This window comes from Haliotis rubra, unplaced genomic scaffold (genome assembly GCF_003918875.1).
Source record: "Haliotis rubra isolate DU_JTF1 unplaced genomic scaffold, ASM391887v1 Scf69, whole genome shotgun sequence".
NCBI classification, from domain to species: domain Eukaryota; kingdom Metazoa; phylum Mollusca; class Gastropoda; order Lepetellida; family Haliotidae; genus Haliotis; species Haliotis rubra.
This window is the reverse complement of record NW_025767401.1, coordinates 1,031,220-1,049,180: the sequence shown is the minus strand read 5'-3', so window position 1 is coordinate 1,049,180 and position 17,961 is coordinate 1,031,220. Positions and strand designations below refer to the sequence as shown.

At 39.1% G+C, this 17,961-nt stretch overlaps 2 protein-coding genes across 2 annotated transcripts; both read right to left on the bottom strand.

The window, feature by feature from the left end:
- Nucleotides 1-3,650: 3,650 nt before the first annotated feature.
- LOC124258273 (galactocerebrosidase-like) lies at nt 3,651-6,659 on the bottom strand. The gene is made up of 3 exons (XM_046692340.1): nt 6,404-6,659; nt 4,527-4,600; nt 3,651-4,004 (listed from the first exon to the last, which is right to left on the bottom strand). The coding sequence occupies exons 1-3, from the start codon at nt 6,657-6,659 to the stop codon at nt 3,855-3,857; spliced, it is 480 nt and encodes a 159-aa protein (XP_046548296.1). The 3' UTR covers nt 3,651-3,854.
- A 134-nt stretch (nt 6,660-6,793) lies between these two features.
- Nucleotides 6,794-16,018, bottom strand: LOC124258272 (galactocerebrosidase-like). The gene is made up of 15 exons (XM_046692339.1): nt 15,820-16,018; nt 15,547-15,615; nt 15,252-15,315; nt 15,033-15,121; nt 12,492-12,656; nt 11,594-11,632; nt 10,685-10,818; nt 10,307-10,400; nt 9,596-9,633; nt 9,284-9,408; nt 8,919-9,058; nt 8,664-8,729; nt 8,128-8,217; nt 7,697-7,838; nt 6,794-6,978 (listed from the first exon to the last, which is right to left on the bottom strand). The coding sequence occupies exons 1-15, from the start codon at nt 15,949-15,951 to the stop codon at nt 6,794-6,796; spliced, it is 1,572 nt and encodes a 523-aa protein (XP_046548295.1). The 5' UTR covers nt 15,952-16,018.
- Nucleotides 16,019-17,961: the final 1,943 nt, after the last annotated feature.

The following is a 17,961-nucleotide window of genomic DNA, read 5'->3' as shown; positions in this document are numbered from 1 at the left end:
AATGCCATGCTTCCATGTGGTATCATATGCTTTTTCTAAATCAAAAAAGATTGACACCGCATGTTGTTTATTAACAATGGCATTTCTTATAAATGAATCCAAACGTACTAAATGGTCAATGGTACTTCTGTGTTTCCGGAAACCACATTGAATATTACTTATTTGATTGTTAGTTTCCAACTACCATACGTTTCCATAGTTTTACAGACACAGCTAGTTAAAGATATAGGTCGATAATTAGAAGGATCAGCATGATCCCGACCAGGTTTTGGTATTGGTACCACAATGGCATCATGCCAAGATGATGGAAAGTTCCCAGAAGTCCATATGGCATCAAATATACAAAGCAGAGTTTCCAAACACGACTCAGGCAGATGTTTCAGGAGTTGATAATGGATGTTATCAACACCTGTTGCAGTATCGTGCGCTTGTCCAAGTGCAGTGTGGAGCTCATGAATTGAAAATATTTCGTTATAATCTTCACCATTATCGGAAGTGTAAGTAATAGTTTTCTTCTCATGCTGCTTTTGATATTTTTGGAATTGGGGTACGTAATTCGATGATGAAGAATGTTTAGACAAAGTTTCCCCTTTTTTATTTGCATTGTCAATTTTGTCTGTAAGTAATTGATCACCGTCTTTCAGATGATGAACCGCCGATTTTGAACCTTTACCCATGATTTTTTGTATCATGTTCCACACCTTAGAAATTGGCTTTCTAGAATTGATCCTAGAGACAGAGTTTCTCCAAGACCGGCGTTTGTTCTGTTTAAAAGTTTGCCGTGCCTTGGTGTTTGCTATTTTGACAGTATTTAGATTAGTCACTGTAGGGTGCCTACGAAAATATTTCTCTGCCTTGTTCCTGGTCTTCCTGGCCGTCTTACAGTCTATATCAAACCATGGTTTACAGATATGTGAAACTGCAGAGGACTTTGGAATAGCTTCTTCAGCAATAACATTAAGTTTGTCTGTAAACAGCTGAATGGGATCAGGTACATTCATGAACAGATCTGGCTGCAATATTTCCTCACACAATGATTTATAAATAGTCCAGTTGGCCTTTGCAAAGTTCCACCTCGTCGAAGGTGGCTCATCAGCAGGGATGGTTGGAGTAAGAATGGAAGGGAAGTGGTCACTTCCACAGAGGTCATCGTGGACAGACCATGAAAACTCACTTAACATATTAGAGTCTGACAGTGAGAGATCCAGGGCAGAATAACTACCACTAGCAGGATGCAAGTATGTCGGTGAGCCGTCATTAAAAATACACAAACTATTATCAATGATAAAGTCTTCAATGACTTTTCCTTTAGAATTAGTGTTGGTACCTCCCCATAAAGGGTTATGACCATTTAAGTCACCCATGAATATACATGGTTTCGGGAGCTGGTCATATAATGACTGTAGTTGAGGGTGGAATATACAATGAGCACAAAGTAAAAGTAATGTGCAATGTGAGTCGAATTGCAACAGCCTGTAGATTGACATTAAGAGGAACAGGACTGTGGATCACATCCTGCCTCACCAAAATAGAACACCCACCAGAAGCTTTAACAGCCGGAGGTGAAAAAGAATGATAATAATTGTATTGACGGAATTCAAACTTATCTGTTGGCTTGAGATAAGTCTCCTGGAGACAGTATGCTGAAGGTCGAAAGTCCTGTACTAATAAATGTAGTTCATTGGCATTGGTCCTTAGACCTCTGCAATTCCACTGAATAAGTGGATGGTAAATGGTCACGTTATTTGGGGTGGGCGTACGGGTGATCTACTTTGCCCTGACCGTGGCGACTTGCTTCTATTTCGCCTATGGGGATGTGGCGACACATCCATGTCTTCCAAGATATCATACTTATTAAATACCTGTATTGGGTCTCGGAGACCCTTTGACAGTCTGTCAGATTGCTTAGAATGATCAATATTCTTGCCAGCATTTCTAACCAGAGGAGATGGTGATGTTTGTTTGTTTTTTTGCGTCTGCGTGTATGAGTTTACAGAAGTAACGTCAGGAGCAGCAGGAGTATCAACATCAGGAACAGAAGAAGCGTCAACGAGTGAATAGGTATCTGTTTTGACCCATGTAATATCTGTCTGGGTTTCAACTGATTTAGCAGATTTGTTCACTGTTCTGGTTACTGCAGCGGAATAAGACAGGGGAAGAGTCTGTGGTTGACTTGCATGTACCAAGCGTTTGGCTTCAGGGTAAGAGATATTCTTTTCTAGTTTCAATTCAATGATTTTGTGCTCTGTTTGAAATACATGACATAGTTTAGAGGAGGCCATATGTTCTCCAGTACAGTTCACACACTTGGGATGTTTCGTACACTCGTTCCCATCATGACCTTGTTCACTACATCGGTAGCATGTTTTGGATTTTGTGCATGACTGTGATCCATGCCCAAATTTTTGGCAGTTGTAACAACGGAGTGGCGAAACTACAGGAACGTACACCGATGTCTGGTAATAAAAGTAAGAATTGATGTGGCAAGAATCCAGGCTCCCAAACACAGAAACTGTAGCAGTTATGTGGCAGCGTTATTTGATGATATCGTGTAGCAGTGATTAAAGTGTATGACATTGCTTCTGTTAAGATTCAGTAGAAGGCAGGAGTATGATGGGTGCTTTATTCAGACTGGGAGAAAAGTCTCTTGTGGAAGTTCTCGAAGCTTTATCTGAAGTATCTAAAGAAGACTACTTGCCTCAAGTATGTCACATAACGTCTAAATGCAGCTATTGGCATCAGTAAATAAATCAGGCAATCCAAATCTTTCACTGTTGATCATGACGGGAAGTCATCCAATACTATACTGATCATATTTACATGACATTATCAGAGGGCATACCATTATCCAAGAAGTACCAAAAGGCGAATCGTTCTTCATTTTCTGCAATTTTTAAAGAAATATTATACCCAATGTGTTGTGATGACAAATATCTGGTTAACCACATTACCCACACATGTGAAATTTTGGATATGGCTTTGCTAACGATTCCTTCAAAATAAAATGGAAGCTTTTCAAACATTGGACATCGAGAATATAGTTAGGCTAAGTACTTTCTGATCGACCCTCGTAGCGCACATATATCACGCAAGGCGCTGTTTTTTTCCTTCCAGCATTGGATGTCAGTCTGAATGGCACATCGTATTATCAATCTCAATTCCCTGGGGATCATACAACTCTTGCAGCCACTAGGCGCACCAAGTTATTGCTGCTTTCCCATCCTTCCGAGGTACCCATTCTGGGACACATATTCACAGTACTTTGTTCACGTTTACTTCACGTTGCTACACCCGCAAATAGGTCTGTGCACGTATTCTGGTCGTTCACCAACGGATTCGAGGGTTCTTGTAAGTGCACTGGGTTGTGTACTGTACACTGGGTGTTGTCACAACAATGAATCTGCACACAAAGTTGACTCCAAGGTTTTTACACCCGGTCACAGGTGGGCTCGATCCCGGCACCTCAAGCTCGCTGGATCACAAGCTTGGCGCTTTACACAGCTCGCCCACCACGCCCCATTCTGTCATCAGGAGAAGATTTCGGACATCGGGACAACATGACATCTTTTGAAGTGACACAACTATATGACCACAGTTTACATGTACAACCCGTTATAGCTTGTACAAAATACATAGACATAACACAGATCAGATGTTATCATTGCACCAGAAATCCATTCCGTTTCATAAAGAAGGAATAGAAATCATTTTTATTCATTTCTTTACATTCTATTTGTTAACAAAATATGTTCACAGGCATAATGTCCATTCAATGTAACAGGAAACTGTCTGAAAGTGTGTCAGTATATGGTGTCTTGTTATTCAGATGGTATACATTTATTTATTCATGTGAACTACAGATAAGGTATCTTTAGCTTCAAGTTGTCAAAGTCTGCATAACCATACGATCCCGATCCTACTGCCACCATGCCGTATTTGATATCAGATGGAACAGTGATATTGAACACCATGTTGCCATTGATGAAACCTGTCGCCTGAGTATCCTGGAATAAGAGCAGGATGGGTGCATTTAAAATTTGAACAAAAACCTAACTAACCTATATATCTCTTTAATTGGCATTTAGAAGCTGGTTTGATGAAGAGGAACACTTTTTATGGATGGTCAACTTCTTGATTGCAATAGAGGCGACGTTTAGGTGTAGATCGCATCAAGCAAATGATACGCATCCATTACAATAAAGAGGTTGTCCATAAAAAGTGTTCCTCTTATCCTATATATTAGAACACAATGGACATAACGGGCAATCAATACTTATTATATCTCGGTTATTCATCAGTCAAAACAGATTCTATAATATCGAATATCATATCAAAACCTTTTCTCTGAGGTTACAGTTATTGGTTTGATATGATCAGAAAGTTAATGTTTCTTTTAAAGAAAACAATTAAAACCATTGGACAATCTAAAATGTATGGATTGCATTTCCCCGTGCTATAGCAGTTGGGGTATTACCATTATGCCAAGAATACAGGTATTGAACTGGAAAAAACAAAAATATCAATACCACGACAGTAAGTGACAGTGTGTTCCAGTCCAGATCCACAAGCATCTTTCCGGCTGCTAGGACAGTTTTCAGGTCTAAAACAAGTGATAGCAAAATGTATGATTAACTTAATTCAGTATCCGATATTTACAAGTCTCGTTTAATATGTGTTGCTATAGGGCCCGTAGGTCACGGCACTTCGCGAGACCCTAGTACTTCCGGTGACAAACAACGTTTCATACCTTTTCGAAAGGTCTCGTGGTTGTGGGTTGACAGTAAGGAACTGATAATCCTTGCAGGAATAACGCATTTCCGATCTAACCATCTCCAAATTAACCAACTATTACTACTGTCAACAGCTGTGACAGCCAAGCAGTGTTGTACACTTGGCCCGGTCTAGTAAAGTCATATTTGGCTGTCGCGCAATTTGGAACCAGAACTGGTTCTTGAACATACGCTTGTCACCGGAAATATGGTACCAAAAGTAAGCTGGGTCCCGTCTCGCATATCGCAAGTTGGCTTGGGCAAACGGAGCTGGGAACCATCTTAGTCGCGAGACTTACAGGCCCTATTTGATATTTCTATGCGCGAAGAGTGTTATTAATATTATATTAGAGCATTAGCAGTGGGTGAGTGGGTTGGCTTAATATGCTTCATTACCGCCATATTGCTGGAATATTGCTGAGTAAGGCGTTAAAGAACAATCCAACCATTTACTTCATTGAGACTGTCACCTCATTAGGGTGGGGGTGGGAGGTGGGGTGGGGTGGGGGTCTATCCACAAGGCTGAATGACAAGAGACCTAAGTATGACTTCAAGTTTTCAAAACGTAAATATTCCACGGGCTTGTCTTTTGAGGTACATCTTAGTATTATTTTCTTCAGAGATTTTGAATAGCAGCGATGTATATTCATGTCGAATTTGAAACTGATCTCCATTACCAACAAGCTAAGTACACGTATTTGAACAAAATATCCTATCCTGTCTATTATTCCAACCGGTCTGTATATCAATAAAACGGAGCATAATGGAAAATAATGATAATAATCAGGCCTTTTCTGATATCCAGGCCGCACGGGCATGCTTTACGCGCATACAGGATAATGGACATTATAACCCAGGATAACCCAAACTTCCTGTGAGGCGCTAGAAGTATATGAGTGATGTGCGTTATCCCATCTGATACCCATTTTCTGCTGTCCGAACGTTTCAACATCCATCGTCACGTATGCTTCGTTGTGGGGCAGGACAGAAGTCCTACTAAACTCTCAGGCGTCAAGCTGCTAAACACAGTCAGCCATCCATCCAAGGGCTCTCCGAGCATCGTTACTTCACCTGATTTGTGACCTGGGCTCTATGCATTGGACCACACCCACTAATGTATGTATATTTGAAAACAAACTGAATATTGATGTATTTGCACATTATGGCAGTCTTGTGAGTGAGGTATATCGCGAATTGTGAATCTACCAGGAAAACACTATCTGGCAGTCCGAAAGTGAAAAGTCAAATTGTTTCAGGGAGCAGCCTAAGTTAGGGCTACCTGTTTGCAATGTCTGACCAAACCGACCATAACTTGTGTTAAAGAATGGAGTAATATCAATACTATACTACCACTGATGAAGACCTACAAAACTAAGCAACCTGGAAAATGTACTGTTATATCTCGGGGTGTCAACTTGATGTGGGAAGAGAGTCAAAATTTAAGCGATGGATGTTGAAACGTTAACATTGTTTCGTACTCATGGGACACATCTCTGTCCAGTAATATTTCAACCACGGAGCCCCAAGTACCACGACACACTCAATAGATATTATCAATGCATCTGTACATGGGACTAATCCGTAGCCAACTGTCATGTCAGGACAATGAAAACAATATCTTGGTGTTAACATACCAAATCCAGTAGTGACCATGAATATGTTGCTCTGTGGGAAAATGAAGAAGAAGACACCCTTTGTCTCTGTCAACCAGCATCCTCCTTGATCCAGACGAGCGGCGATGAAGGCTCCCTTAGAAGCATTCGCACCGGATTGCACTTTAATGTCACAGTCAAGGACGACATCGCCCCTAAAACAGGAACACTGGACGATGAAGAATGATTTACCGAAATCAACATTCAAAGGAGAGAACTTAATCAATGATGTCTTCATTTAGACTGGGGGCGGTTGGGTAGCCTAGTGGTTAAAGCTTGGCTCGTCACCAATTTTGGATTCCCCACAAACTATACTTCGTAGTATGACAATGAAAAATAATTACGAGCCAGTCAGTCAATATTTAGACTGAGCTACCACGCCCATCTCAATATAATCTGCTTGACACCCATCTCAATATAATCTGCTTGACACCATGTCACAGGTCGCTGCAAGGTCATCTGTCGCATGACCTTTCCATGACTGCCTCCAACGTCCATGACCTCAAATGACCCAGTCTGTGGGGCCAGGATGTAGGGCTCTTCACCCACCTGATACTCTAAATTATTAAAAATATATTTCAGTTTATTAAATTTTCCATATTCACCATGATGTTTCAATATTCGAAAATTAAATGAAGACTTATCCAGACATATGTCTTAACTGATACAATTACGGCTATAAATTGAACCTGCACTCTTGAGAACGTCTACTCATCTGTATCCAGGTAAGGCACTTAGGATAGAAATGTAAAAACGATATTTATAAAGAAAACCACCCTGTGGTTCCAATAACCTTTTGTCAAACACATGGTCAAATAGCGCACCGTATCCACAGTATTACGTGTGCAACTAATGTATGATAACTCTGTTTATTACCCAAACATAACATAACCAGTATCATAGATATCATATGTGTACATGTACACATATCACTCTTGCCTCGCTAGGTCAATACAAAATTTCACACTCGTATGACACACTTGCTCGTGTAATAATCTCTATTTATAACATACACATAAAACCTTATTCCAAGTTTAAAAAACCCCCTGTGAACTATATGTTAAGGTGAATTTACAGGAAATTCATCAAACCTCGTTTATTGACGTATCGGTAGGTACTGAAGTTTCCAACGGAAAGCGATACCTATAAGCTTCTGGCAGTTCCTTAACCAAATGACAAATACTTAACATGCCTTTGACGTTAGATGTTCCATATGTCATGAAACCAGTTCCAATCCACGACTGTAGAGTTATTAATTGTTTACAGTATATTTACGTTCAAAGTCCTCCGCATGTGACAGTGGGAACGGGGCGGAAGCTGGGGGCTTCGGGGGTTCCCCTTTATGTCCGGTCGTCAACGTCGTCAAGGTGAAGGTAGTTTCCGGGTAGATAGTCAGATTGAAGATTCCATTTACAACCTGTTTATATGGTTACATTTCAATTGCATGATATTCAATGGAAAATACCTTCCGTCAAACATTATTCAAAACTGTCATTTTCAGAATGGATAGAATATATCCTTTAATAATGAACATTAAGATATGGGTCCTATCAGCTACTCTTTCAATTTTTTAACATGGATCCATGAGAAGAAAAGCTAACATTGCCGCAAAAAATGAAAACGTTAAATGTGAAAATGAAACTGGAGAGGCAGAAAAAACTTCAGATATTTCTTCACCAACCAAAAGTGAAATATGTATTAATTACCTGAACTGGAAATTGTTTAAAGAAATTCTGATAATCGCCCGGATAAGAGGAGATGTATGTTTTCCAACTGTTGAGATGGGTGATACCTGCCTGTGAAGATATATCATGCTCATCTTGATCATCGATACACAAACACTGTATATTAATAAAAACTGCTGGTAACAATCGCAAAGTGAGTGTTTCTTTGAGATATTGATGTAAGCAGTAGACGTGTGTGCTAACACATCAAATTACAAAAAAACCCAAAACAACACACACACACACAAAAAACAACAACAACAACAACAACAACAAAACAAAACAACAAAACAAAACAAAACAACCAAAAAAACCAAACAAATAAACAAACAACAATTCAGGAATCAACGGCTGAAGAGAAGGTAGATAAAACCAAGACGATCTAGATAATGGTTTAATGTTTACATGCATGTGAGGAAGTTCTGGATCTGGTAAGCGCTTACAGGGGGTATAAACAGTATACCCACATATGAAAACATGTTTTTAAAAGTGTTTTCACAGGTTCCACTAAGACTTACAAATGTCCCTTTGATTTGAAATGTGATGTTCTCCATCTCTATATCTGCAGGGCCGTCATCTTGATGCTGCAATAATGAAAGACTCTATAAACCTTATAAGAAAACGACAAACACAAGACCTATTCAAGGTCACTTGAAAGAATCAATACCTTTAATATCAAAATAAAAGGATGTCAGATTTGAGAAAGAGGTTTTCATAAACTTTCTGTAAAAGAAAATATGTGATTCTGATTTACTTTGTTTATACGGCCTCACCATTTTCTCAATGATGATTGTAAGGTCCTTCTTGTCCGGACTGATCAGAGAGACATAGCTGCCTCCTTTAACCAGCTTCCCCACCCCGTACCCGTGCTTCAGGTAGGTCCATCCGGGCTTGGTAAACTGGCCAGTATGAGCTGCAACAATTGTGATTCTGACGTCATAAACTCTTAAAAAACTCTTAATTCGGTGTTTGGAATATCCAATAGCAAACAATTCATGAACAGTTCAGTTTGTGCACTGAGACCCAATCACCCAGTTTCATCGGTATAACTGACCCCCGTTAAGTGTTATCATGAACACGACAATAATATATATAAGAACCCAACTAACATTGATTGGGTGTTGAAATCAATACTGACCTGCAAGCCATAGGAAATCAAAGGTCTCATAATGTCCACTCCAAGGTTCATTGGCCAGCATAAGTGCCGACGGGAAGTGAGGCAGGAAGGAGTACCAGCTACACAGAGCCGCCCACACGATGGTGCTAGGTTGAGAAGGAAACAAACAGAGGAAGCTTAGGGTAACATACATATCACTTGATAGCCTCGCAATGAAGAAACGAAACCGTATTCTGTATTCAGTTTTCGCAAAGATGCCTTTTAATTGAAACTATTTCCAACGGATTGTGTAACAGTTGTAAATTGGGTATATATTTACATTATCTGGCTTACCTTGTCATGTACCCGTTTACGTAGTCTCGATTCCAGTTCTGAAACGAAGAATTGACCAACGATCTACCTGTTTCCATTATATTCCCTTCAGAGAAGTATCAACGAGGAATTATATTTGTTCACCCTTAAGAACCATAAAATACACAATCAACTTGGAAGGTATACGTAGATATGTTTTACAAAGTTTATCCAGTAATACATTTTGTAAAGAAACCAGCTTGTCAAATTATTTTTTTATATTGTGCAAATATTTTGTGCTTTTCAAATAAATATCTTTACAAATGAGGTACTGTTCCTCATGATAACAAAGATAGAAACGCTACAGGACAAGTATTCCCATATAAGCGTCACATTTACAAAATATCAATCTCGATATATAGAATCGCACATTCACTTTTGTAGTGTATCCATGGATAAAAGGTCTTAATCAGATAAGTAGTGGTTGAATGTTGTTCAATGCCGCATGCAGCAAACTATTAGCACATGACAGGTACATGTACATAATATCTGGATAAAAGCAATGTTTGAAAGCATGAGCACCAATCAATGCCAGTATGACAGCCAGTAATGTTATAATGTACATTAAAAGGCCTCCCCGACAGGCATTGGGTACTGGGACCAATGCTGCCCGATGCGTGAAAATGATACATTCCGTGACAGATTGTTCGTTGTCATATCACAGTAGTGCATTACTGTGAGACATGTACTTACAGCGTCGCCTTTGTCAGATGTATCCTCCGATGCCCACAGAGGTTTGCCCAACTTTTGAGCCAGGGAAGAACTGTTAGTGTGTGGATAGTGTACTCTGAAATAACATTAACGTTAAACCACTCATAACGAATATATACCTCCTTTAAATTATACATGCATGGTTCTGGTTTGAGGGTTAACGGTAGACTGCAGGAAAAGAAACAGTTTATACACGAACTATGAAATGGTGGGCTTGAAATGCAACAAATGATTACCCTTAAAATTGTTTGCATTCAAGCAGCAAATTCTTAATGGCTTCGCTCTTGGACTATTACCGGTAAGACGTAAGGTTTGTTTCTTCATCATAAAACAGTTGAAACAACCAATGTCAACACATACCCCATGGCATAGATGGCTTTGTCAAGTTCAGGATCATTTAAAATATCAGTTGCGAAGTCGTCCCATTGGAAGTAATCTGCAGCTACGATGAGCGTGTCTTGGAGGCCATTGTTGTCAAGGACTTTCCTCAACACCTGTTGAACAAGACAGTGGTTACATTATCGGGGCCCTAACTTCGAAATAATGTATGGACATAATAATATAGCCACGAAGCTTCACTAGGATTCACGTATATCAGTGATCTAATGCCGTTCACTAATCTATTCCTTTCCACTGATTTACCCACCTGAACTTATAGACAAGTGAGACCGCCTTGTGTGTTCCATTATTTGATTCAGAGAGACACAAACTCTCCACAAGGCAATATGACAAAAGTAATGATTTCAACTTTCCAATAGTTAAATATCCCTTCATGTAGAGCAATTTTCCAACAGCTCCAGCCTTTGGTGTGATCATTTGAGGTACAATCAAGAATACTCGTTTCACGACGATTTCGAAGAGCGTGACACTACTCTTGGCTTTAACATTAAAGGCTTCTGTAAAGCTTTCTCATAGTTTTATGGTAGACAGGTGGGGGGAGTTTGAAAGGCTGACACGTCAGGGACAAAGATAATCTCCGAAACAATTCCATATTTTGACATCTACCACCATTCCCGAACTTCAGGTGTATAATTGACTTGGCATTTGTGACGGGTGCCACCAATGGGCACGATATGCTTACCTTTTCGCAAACACATGGTTTTATACTTGACAGAGATTCATGATCACTTACCCATGACATAGTCGGAATTTTAAACCGACATTTCTTATAGGTGCTGAAGGGGTTTCATCGGTTCTGTTCATTGGTATTTAACACATTTTCTAAAGCAAAAGATACCAATCGTTGTTATTTATAAGTTAAAAACTCACCTTTATATACGTTGTGTTGTATAGATGTTCATTCCAACACTGAAATAAATAAAATAGCAAACAAGATAACGTAGCATGTTCATAGTCAAACATTCATCATCATAGTCAAACAACGTAATACTTACACTAAACTAGAAGACTGCGATATAGCAGTAGATCAAACTATTAATTACACAAATGAAAGTTGTATAATACTTGTATAATTACTTTCCACATTAACTTAAATCGTAATCAATTGTTTTCTGTGCGTTTCGTTTCATTATTCAATAGTCTTTTGTCACTATTTCTACGTCATTATTTTTTATGCCGCAAGAGAATATTTGGGATGACAGGATAGTACAGGTATAAACGTTACGATGCAATGGATAATTATGTTTCACATGTTGACAAAAAAGTATGCTCTCTTATAGTTGACTGACAAGCTGACTGACAGTTCCCCATCTGGTTACTACGACATCCCTTTCATAAACTTCTAGGTAATGTATGTGTCATAAGTAGCTACCCACGATTATATCCAATTATATAGGTTTCCCTATATCAACATATACTCCATTCATTTATACAGACCCGGGTTCGATTCCACAATGCGTGAAGCTCATTTCTGGCTCCACCTGCCGTGATATTGCTGGAATATTGTCAAAAGAGGCGTAAAACCATACTCACTTACTCCCCAAGTAATGATGTCTCAGAGATAGTTTAGCCCCCAAAATGACGATTAAGCCGAATCACCAAACACGCGTTTTAACTTGCAATAAAGGATTTTCACTATGTTACCTATATTACACGTTACAAGTCTAGAGTTTCTGTCTGCTAAACATTTGTATATAATGTTATATGCTTCATTAATGTAATCAGACATTAGAACAGGCACTAAAGCTACGCAGATAAAGTGTGATACCCCAACGTAATCTATTGTCAGGTTGTGGAACTTCTTGGCACCAATGACCCAATTGGCAATATACTGCGCTGTACGTTCTGGCTGACCATACACGCTGTTGATGGGGTCTTCAAGATAGCCAGGAAACCCCCACGGGAGTCCGTACAGCTTGATGTCAGGGTTACGCTGAAATGATATATACATGCATTTTAACTGAGGAAGGAAAGAAATTACACTTCACAGTTGACGTTATCTCATGTTTGATTTTCAGTAGCTTATGTCTTTAATTAGAGTTGAATGAAGAAAAATGAAATGGGTGCCTAATCAACACATAAACACAATTTCACATGGTTTTGTGTTCTAAGATGTGATTTTATTTAAACATTTTAAAATAATAAACATAAGTAATTATTTTAATATATTTGTTTTTACCATCATTATTTCCACAGTGTAATATACAGTTGAGCACATGTATGTAGAATACATTCACATCAATATACTCAATACACTTTCACACATCACCATCATACAACGAATATCTTTGAATATGTTTTGCATACTTTATCTCTGTATCTAATAGTGGTAATAGTGATGGAATACACTTACAACATGGTTTCTGACCAAATATTTTCAGTAAATAGATTGTAGAAGGATGACATAATAAGTAATGATGATTAGGGAAAGAAATTAATGCATAATATATATTTTCAAAGATAAGATGTCTAAGATACCCTTCAGCTGATGCAAATAATTCTATTATTGTTATCAGGTTACTTATTACACACCTGTTGCAGGGCTGAGTGATGATTAAGCAGACATAATCAAATTTGAAAACAGTTCCTTGAAGTCAAACCTGGTATGTCATCAGTACTATTACACAACAACAAAAGCAAAGCAAATTTTAGATTTACATTCCTCCGTCAAGTAATGTCTGTACACTTTGCAAGCAAGTCCTTTGTGCAAACCCAAAATGGCCTATCCATGAAGTAATGTGTACAGTATAGTGAGCAGGCTCTCAAGCAAGTACTTTGTGCAAACCCTACCTTGCCTATCCATGAAGTAATGTGTACATGTATAGTGAACAGGCTCTCAAGCAAGTACTTTGTGCAAACCCAACCTTGCCTATCCATGAAGTAATGTATAGTATAAGTGATAGCCTGAACAGGCTCCCAAGCAAGTACTTTGTGCAAACCCTACCTTGCCTATCCATGAAGTAATGTGTACAGTATAGTGAACAGGCTCTCAAGCAAGTACTTTGTGCAAACCCTACCTTGCCTATCCATGAAGTAATGTGTACAGTATAGTGAACAGGCTCTCAAGCAAGTACTTTGTGCAAACCCTACCTTGCCTATCCATGAAGTAATGTGTACAGTATAGTGAACAGGCTCTCAAGCAAGTACTTTGTGCAAACCCTACCTTGCCTATCCATGAAGTAATGTATACATGATACTGAACAGGCTCCCAAGCAAGTACTTTGTGCAAACCCTACCTTGCCTATCCATGAAGTAATGTGTACAGTATAGTGAACAGGCTCTCAAGCAAGTACTTTGTGCAAACCCTACCTTGTCTATCCATGAAGTAATGTGTACAGTATAGTGAACAGGCTCTCAAGCAAGTACTTTGTGCAAACCCTACCTTGCCTATCCATGAAGTAATGTGTACAGTATAGTGAACAGGCTCTCAAGCAGGTACTTTGTGCAAACCCTACCTTGCCTATCCATGAAGTAATGTGTACAGTATAGTGAACAGGCTCTCAAGCAAGTACTTTGTGCAAACCCTACCTTGCCTATCCATGAATGTAATGTGTAAACATGATAGTGAACAGGCTCTCAAGCAAGTACTTTGTGCAAACCCTACCTTGCCTATCCATGAAGTAATGTGTATAGTATAGTGAACAGGCTCTCAAGCAAGTACTTTGTGCAAACCCTACCTTGCCTATCCATGAAGTAATGTGTACAGTATAGTGAACAGGCTCTCAAGCAAGTACTTTGTGCAAACCCTACCTTGCCTATCCATGAAGTAATGTGTACATGTATAGTGAACAGGCTCTCAAGCAAGTACTTTGTGCAAACCCTACCTTGTCTATCCATGAAGTAATGTGTATAGTATAGTGAACAGGCTCTCAAGCAAGTACTTTGTGCAAACCCTACCTTGACAGTTGGCAATATAACAGGTAGGAAAGTGATTATAGCCACGGTAAACTAAGGTATACATTCTTTACAGGGAAGGTAACTAGGTTGCTGGGGGTAGCAGGTTCATGACATATTACGCTGGTGTAAGAAACTAGAGAATAGAATCCATAGATACAGTGCGGCAAGTGTGAAGGGCTGAGTTTATAGGATTACGATCACCGTAGCCCTAAGACCATTTTGTGAATCTTTGCTCAGGACGAGATAAACATATGTTTGATAATTCTCTTTGACTTTTCGATACCATCTGGCTACCACGTGTGCCACTCAAAAACGGATACTACTTATCAGCTCTAAGGGTTAGACATACTGGGTGTGACAGGTATCACAAATATCGAGGAGGGTATCCTGAGTGCAACCAAGTCCAGCTTACCTTTTTGGCTTCTTTCATCATCCACCATTCATAGCCCCTGTTGTAGTTCTGGTCATCAGGGCTCCTCATGTGTGTGGCCTCCGTGCCCTCTGGGAACAAAACACATGTCAAGCATATGTACACTTGTGAGGGATTATTGATATAATAGTATTGAAAATTCAGTTATTGGCATTTTCATGAATTTGGTTTTACAAATATGTCTCCGTCAGAAAGTCTTACCTGAGCTCTGGGCATCACCTCCAATCTCAACTTTGAAAATATGAAGTGATGCTCCAAAGTTTGGCTGAAAGGGTTAATTGAAAATGTAGTTATTTTATAGTTTTATAAGTTTTGTTTCATTGAAATATTGATAATGTTAAGATAATATCTTTGATAACTTAGCAAGCGATAGATTTAGATTTCTTGTATATTAATTTCCATTCAACATTATTGAAGTACAATACGATAATGTATTAAAGACCTATAACGGAAACTTGTTTCACTAGGTAAATTTGATAAATTGTTTAATCCTTACGGTAAACAAGAAATCCAGGATTTCATCTCTTTGTTGTTGTGGGTAGCCGACCAAGAGTTTGGATGTAGCCTGAAATTAACAAAACATTCCGATACTGTCAAATTGTAGGAATAGGACACAAATATTGTTCATTGACTGTAGAGTAAATCATTAGTCAAACAGTCAAACAAAAATTAATTAAACATTCTTTTCCACTTATCATGTCTGCATGCAAGCAAAGCCACCAGTCAAACAGTCATCAACCACACAAGGTCACACGTAACACATACTCACCCCTCCTCCGCTGATGGCACCAATACCATCAAATACCCGGCCTAGTCCGGGTGTGTCGTCCACAGGGTAGGTATACTCACCGCTGCATGTGTATACCAGGACTAACAATACTAACGTCCTAAGAACACCCATGTTAGAGCAGTATAGACTACCACGTTGAGCGTCAGACAGGCCCAGTATATATGCCTACGCCGGCATGTGTGTATTGACGTTGGAGATAACACAATATCATGCCAGATAGCAAGTAATATACTGATGCAATCTTTCACGATGTTTGTAATCAGGTCAAATATCATTTATTGACCTTTTCATCTCCTTGTTGATGTTTGAGAGTTACCTTTTCTTCAGTTTAGTTCGTGTATGAGAATGCTACACCAATACACACCATTACCGGGAACCAACAGACCAGATACGTTCACTATAGTCAACTAATCAACGTTTTGCAATTTGATGCAAAAATACAGGGTGTTCTTAAATAAGTTCTTTGTGTATATTTTAAGAAGTGTTCGAGCATACTGGATGAAATGAAATAAATTTGAGATTCACACCATGTCTGATGTCATAACTGTTTCAGAAAGAAATCTCATTAAGATATTGAGACATACAAAAAATATTGTGCAAATATACTCATGCCAATAATGGTTGTCACCCCTTCAAAAAAAATTTTTGGATTGGTGGGTGAGGGGTGGGGGTGGGGTGTTGAGGGTCGGGGGTGGGTGACAACCATTATTGGCATGAGTATATGATATTTCGAGCGCCTTGAGTTGTAGACTGGAATCAGTCACGAGGGAAATGCTGTCAATGAGTTGCGTTCGCTCGGGAAACTCGGGTTGGTTTTCCTGTCCTGTTTACAATGTATACAATGGAGAATATTGAAAAACTTAAGATATATACCACATTTCAGTTTTAGCCTCCGAGACATGAGTCTGAGAGATTATTCCCCATTGAGAAATAACGTTTCCTCATCCCATGTGGACTTGGCACAGAACAATTATAACTGAATCCCCTTCATTGGTAGCATATAGTATTGATGTCGGGTGTGAATGTGAGTGTGGTGCCTGCAGCGGTGCCAAACTGCTGCTCGTTTAGCGGACTGGTTTGCGTGTTAGTCGGTGTGTAAGTTACTGGTTGTGCTGGATTTACACCTGCATGTTTAGTGATCTGTTTTGTTTATGCGTATTTAGCGGACTGGCTTGCATGTTAGTCAGTGTGCAAGATACTGGTTGTAATGGATAAACACGTGCGTGCTATATCGGCTTTTGGCCGGGAAACATCGTCAATGACACACTGCCATGCCAGATACGCGAATCGATAAGCAGGTAATACTGATGCAATATTTGATGGTGTTTGTAATCAGGTCAAATATCATTTATTGACCTTTTCATCTCCTTGTTGATGTTTGAGAGTTACCTTTTCTACAGTTTAGTCCGTGTATGAGAATGCCGTCGGGCCATTGGATTGCTAGCCCCATACACATCATTACCGGGAACCAACAGACAAGATACGGTCACTAAAAAAATCAACGTTTTGCAATTTCATGTATCATGGGTTCTGTTAAAGCTGTACACGTTTAGACAAAGCTTATAACAAGCATAACCTTGGAGACTCCTGTCTTATTCATACCCACTATAAATTCAAACGTGCGACCGCTTTTAGTTTGATATAGGTTTTAAACACAAGAGAGATCCGAATTGTGCTACCTTTAAGAGGGACGTTCAAAAAGTAGTCGGCCTAACTATATTCCTGATGTCCAATTTTAGAAAAGCTTCCATTTATTTTGAAGGAATCATTAGCAAAGTCATGTTCCAAATTTCACATATGTGGATAATGTGGTTAACGAGATATTAGTCATCACAACACACTGGGGTACAATATTTCTTTAAATATTTGCAGAAAATGAAAAACGATCTGTCATTTGCTAACTTTTGGATAATGGTATGCCCTCAGATAATGTCATTTAAGATATGTTCAGTATAGTATTGGATGACTTCCCGTTATAATCAACATTCAAAGTTATGGATTGCATGATTTATATTTAGACAGGGGCTCTTTTTTTCCCCAGATATTCAAACTGGCCCTGTTTACAAATGTTACATATTGAGAGCTGACACTTGCAAGATAAAAATTCAATCAAATTGGGGA

Excerpts from the sequence above, each read along its gene's own strand:
- LOC124258273 (XM_046692340.1), bottom strand. The coding sequence starts at position 6,659 with ATGAAGACATCATTGATTAAGTTCTCTCCTTTGAATGTTGATTTCGGT. Across the intron at positions 4,601-6,403 it reads CATGGTCACTACTGGATTTG|ACCTGAAAACTGTCCTAGCA; the intron begins GTATGTTAACAC and ends CACTTGTTTTAG. Across the intron at positions 4,005-4,526 it reads CACTGTCACTTACTGTCGTG|GATACTCAGGCGACAGGTTT; the intron begins GTATTGATATTT and ends CTCTTATTCCAG.
- LOC124258272 (XM_046692339.1), bottom strand. The coding sequence starts at position 15,951 with ATGGGTGTTCTTAGGACGTTAGTATTGTTAGTCCTGGTATACACATGC. Across the intron at positions 9,634-10,306 it reads CATCTGACAAAGGCGACGCT|AACTGGAATCGAGACTACGT; the intron begins GTAAGTACATGT and ends TCTTCGTTTCAG. Across the intron at positions 9,409-9,595 it reads GTAAACGGGTACATGACAAG|CACCATCGTGTGGGCGGCTC; the intron begins GTAAGCCAGATA and ends TTCTCAACCTAG.